Source organism: Octopus bimaculoides, chromosome 19 (genome assembly GCF_001194135.2).
Source record: "Octopus bimaculoides isolate UCB-OBI-ISO-001 chromosome 19, ASM119413v2, whole genome shotgun sequence".
In the NCBI taxonomy this organism is placed as follows: domain Eukaryota; kingdom Metazoa; phylum Mollusca; class Cephalopoda; order Octopoda; family Octopodidae; genus Octopus; species Octopus bimaculoides.
In genome coordinates, this window is record NC_068999.1 from 41904793 (window position 1) to 41909886 (window position 5094).

At 37.3% G+C, this 5094-nt stretch overlaps 1 protein-coding gene across 1 annotated transcript in view; it reads right to left on the reverse strand.

The window, feature by feature from the left end:
• The window catches only part of LOC106873036 (filamin-B), a 164815-nt gene that overhangs the window by 101867 nt on the left and 57854 nt on the right, over positions 1 to 5094 (reverse strand). The window contains exon 8 of the mRNA XM_052974705.1: positions 1541 to 1808. Coding sequence (XP_052830665.1) covers positions 1541 to 1808 — 268 coding nt within the window. The remainder of the gene's footprint in view (positions 1 to 1540; positions 1809 to 5094) is intronic.

Below are 5094 nucleotides of genomic sequence, written 5' to 3' on the forward strand. Positions count from 1 at the left end.
GTGTGTATGAGAGAGAGAGATAGAGAAGTAGTTGGAGGTCAACATTGGTATGTGTGAAACATGAAGGAAAAGAGAAGGGGTGGTGGTAGAGATGGGGATAATGTTTCAGCCAAACAACAACAGTAACAATCCCTTCCCCCTACACGCTCATAAAACAAAAATGCTGTTAAGGTATTTAACCTGACAACAACTAGTGACTAAGTTACAAGCTTTCCCCTAAGACTCTGTGTGTGTGTGTGTATGTGTGTGCATGTGTGTGTGTAACAAAAAGTACGTATAGAGAAAATCATATCTTTATATTGTAGATCTCACCTTGTAAAACTTACAATTGTTTCTATTGAATTAACATACATATATATATATATATATATATACAAACATACATGTACATATACATACACACACACACACATACACACGCATGTATATACACATGCACACATATATGCATATACACACACACACACACACATATATACACATACACTCACACGTATTAATCAGTCCTTTTGTTTGGTTTTCTACACCACCTGTCTTCGTCTTGTTTTTTTGTGAATTCTCCCTATATATGTTTGTATGTATGTATGTATGTATGTATATATATATGTATATATATATATATGTACTTTTAGTAAAACTGCAAAATTATTACAGAAACTGTTACTCAGGGTTTCAATATTCCTGCTCGTCAGACAGTTGTGATAAATTACACTTTATACAGTGTGTGTGTGTGTGTGTGTGTGTGTGTGATATCATTGTAGTTTAATGTCTACTTTTCCACACTTGCAGGAGTCAGATGGAGTTTATTGAGGCAGGTTTTGGTTTTTAGGGTCTGCTGCCCTTCCTCTTATCAATCTTCACCTGCTTCCAAGCAAAGTAAGATTTCTCCATGGCCAGACATGTTTTCACAGACTACTGGAAATGAACGACACTCATTTGCATAAATCATGAGCTTTCAAGATAAGGGGACAAAAGCAACGATTTGGTCAGTCTAGAGCTATGGTAAAAAAAAAAAAAAATCCATTTGTCTGAGGTTCCATGCAGTGGGACTGAACCAGGAACCATGTGGTTTGGAAGCAAACTCCTTAACCACGCAGCCACACCAGTGTCAAGAGAACACTTGCCATCTTTCTTTTATTCTTTTACTTGTTTCAGTCATTTGACTGCGCCCATGCTGGTGCACCACCTTTAGTCAAAGAAATTGACCCCACGACTTATTCTTTGTAAGCCTGGTACTTATTCTATTGGTCTCTTTTGCCAAACCACTAAGTTACAGGGATGTAAGCACACCAGCATCAGTTGTCAAATGATGTTGGGTGGGGACACAAACACACACACGACAGGCTTCTTTCAGTTCCCATCTATGAAATCCACTTACAAGGCTTTGGTCGGTTCGAGGCTATAGTAGAAATGTAATTGTTTGCTAAGTCTCAAAAGCATTCTGAAATTTAGTAGTGGTGCATGTGTAAGGGGGTGGATGGTGAAGTATGGGGAATTATAGACACAGCACCACTTGTTTTGTATATAGAACTACATTTACCTTTAAAACTAAGTTCTTTTCCAACAGTGCCACCTTCCAGGCCATATATCTCCACTTGAGAAGGGTCAAAGACATTGATATTGAAAGGGCTGCCACTGATATGGTCTTCATCGTAGAGGACAGAAATCTTCCAGTCACCTAAAAGAACAAAAAGGAACGTCAACAATGGCGGTAAAGAAATGTATATTAACAACAAATAACTTTTTTTATTATAATTTTTGTTGTTGTCAGTAGGGTGTGTAATTTGAGGAAGATTTGGCTGCAGTTTCTGTTAGGTTGACAATGTAGATGTAACAACCACCACCACCACAACAACAACAACAGCAGAAATTCATGAGACAGCATTTGGGTGGTGTTAGAATATTATTAGGTTAAGCCGTCAAACAAATTCTCTTTTGTATTCCTCTATAAACGTGTTATCATAATTATTAAATGTTTTTTTATAGTTGTTTTTGTTGTTGTTTTTCAGTAACAGCTTTTTTTTCTTCTTTTTTCTTTTACACCCTTGATGTGAAACTCTTATTTCAACCCCCACCCCACCATTTCATAGTTGGTCCCTCTAATATCCTCTCATTTGTTATCCTTGAAGCAATATAAAAAAAAAAAACGTTTTTCCCCCTTCATTATTATTTAAACAGTAGAGGAATCAAATTAAAGAAATCATTATTATCATTGCTATTATTATTATTATTATTATTATTATTATTATAGACTTCGCACAGAATACAATATCGTAAGGTTGTTGATTGAAGATATTGTGTCTACAGGGGTAGACCCTCAGACCGACAGTACTTTACGTAATATTCGTAATATTTGTGCAGTTCTAAGTAATGTTGACTTCTCCAATACATCTAGGTTGTAGGGTATCTCTAAGGTTTTCAGATGTTTTTATCAGATTGGGTGGTATTGAACCCAATGCTCTGATGACAATAGGGATAACCTTTATGTTTGACCCTTGTAGCTGCCACATCTTAGCGTTCTCAATTCTCAGGTCTCCATATTTATCAACTTTTTCTCTTTCTTTCATGATGATATGTTGACCTCCTGGCACTGCTGCGTCAATTATTAGGCACTCATTATTATTATTATTATTATTATTATTATGTTGTCTTTTTCCTTCTTTCTTCAAATTTTCTTCTTCTTATTCTTATTGTTATTATTATTATCAACATTATTATTATTAAGGCAGTGAGCTGGCAGAGTCGTAAGTATGCTGGGCAAAATGCTTAGTGGTATTTCGTCCATCCTTATGTTCTGAGTTCAAATTCCGCAGAGATCGACTTTGCCTTTCATCCTTTCGGGGTCGATAAAATAAGTACCAGTACAACGCTGGGGTCAATGTAATTGACTTAACCCCTCCACCCAAATTGCTGGCCTTGTGCCACAATTTGAAACTACTACTACAACAACAGTTTTGCTGGGTAATGTAACAAAGTGTTAACTGCCCACAACCAACCGACTACGGTTGCAGTCTTCATCGAGGTTTCAAGATCTCTGCAGAGGATTCTTACAGTTCCAAGCAACACTGTTTCATCGAGATGCTCTCTCTCTATATTTACTCCCATCTTATCACCCCAGTATCTAAGCTTCATATTTGTAGTTCCCAAGGCTCCAGCAGCAACAACAACAACAACAACAACTGGTACAGCACTTCCCTTCTCTCTTCAGTCAGTCCCCTACCCTAAGGCAACAAAACAAAAGCTGTTTCTGTCTACCTTTATAATCCCCTCATTGTCTTTGGCTTCCACCTATGACCCTACCCATCCCCCAAACCGTCTCTTTATTCTCTATGTCATACAGCTTAATAATCACAGTACCATAGATGTGTGTCTATAGTATTTCCTGTGTATACAGTCATACACAATGTACGACTGTTACAAGTGATTTATGATGTACGACTGTATCTAGAGTTTATCACACGTTTTTCCACACCATCCATCCATTCATCATGTTGATATTACACTGGTGGCTGCATTACCAGTGTATGCTTAAATATATTTGTTTTCTCAAATAAATTGCACTTCATGTTTGAGGCTCTGATGAGGCTTACTCAGGCATCCAACTCTGAGTCCACCACATCTTATAGTGGAAACAGCAAGCAGTATTTCGGCTGCCGTTATGTTCTGAGTTCAAATTCCGTCAAGGTACACTTTGCTTTTCATCCTTTCAGGGTCGATTAAATAAGTACCAGTTATGCACTTGGGTCGATGTAATCGACTTAATCCCTTTGTTTGTCCCCTCTGTGTTTAGCCCCCTGTGGGCAATGAAGAAATATATATACATATATATATCTATAAACACCTATCTATCTATCTATGTATATATATATACACTTTTCTTTTGCAGTTATGATTTACTGGTGATATATAGATATCATCCTCCCTCTTCCTGTTTTATTTGATACAATAATAGGTCTTTATATGTCATATACAAAACTTTTCAATATGCTGCATAGAAAATCTCTTTGTGACGTTCACCTTACACACACACACACACACACACACACACAGACTATGATTTAGGGTGGAGGTTGGTGGTGGTGGTGGTGGGGCATGAGGAATTCGTTGAATTTATTGACTGGCAACGAATTCATTGATCCAGTTTCTGTGATGTGACATTATTATTGTTGTCGTTATCATCATTAAAGTCGAAAGCTGGCAGAATCATTAGCATGCTAGGAAAAATTCCTCAGTGGCATTTTGGTCCGTCTTGTCTGTCCCGAGTTCAAATACTGCTGAGGTCGACTTTGCCTTTCATCTTTCCAGAGGTTGATGAAATAAGTACCAGTTATGTACTGAGGATTATTATTATTATTATTATCAATAATATTAACGGATTCAAATTTTGGTATAAAGCCTGTAGTTTTAGGAGATAGTTTCGGCGATTACATCGATCTCAATATTTGATTAGTACTTATTTTATCAACCCAAGAGAGATGAAAGGTTAAGTTCACTTGACCGGATTCGAACTCATTAACGTAAAAAGCCAGATCAATTTTTCCGACCTTCTAACGATTCTGCCAAATGATATCTATATTGTCTCGAGGGCCTACGTCTGTGGAGAGGAGGAATACGGACGATATATTCAATGTTAGTATCACTGATGTTTATTTTTATCAAAACTTGTTTTATAGAAGAATACGTCCGTTGCTGACCTGAATCGCATTCAAAATTAAAAAAAATATATAAAGAAGATTTATGGAAGGGAGGTAACTTCAGAAACTAGAACTTAGAATAATTTCCCTTGCAAAAGAAGATTTTTTTCTGTGTTTTTTTGTGTTTTCGATTTCGTCCACCGCATGCAGTTCTCGGGTTACAGCCATAAAGAAAGGATCAGGGTTTACAAAGGAGCTATGAAGAAGTTTGAAACAATCAAACGCAACGATAGGAATGGGATTTGCCCACTCTATAGGAGCAAATCATGGAACACCATAGAAAGAACTAAGAAGAAAATAGGGAAGGCAAGCTCATGGTACAATAGCCACAAGTACCAAAGCGTCATGTTCGTCGACACCACCCCTAGAGGCGAACTGGCGTACCGCTTTAGAAGGGCCC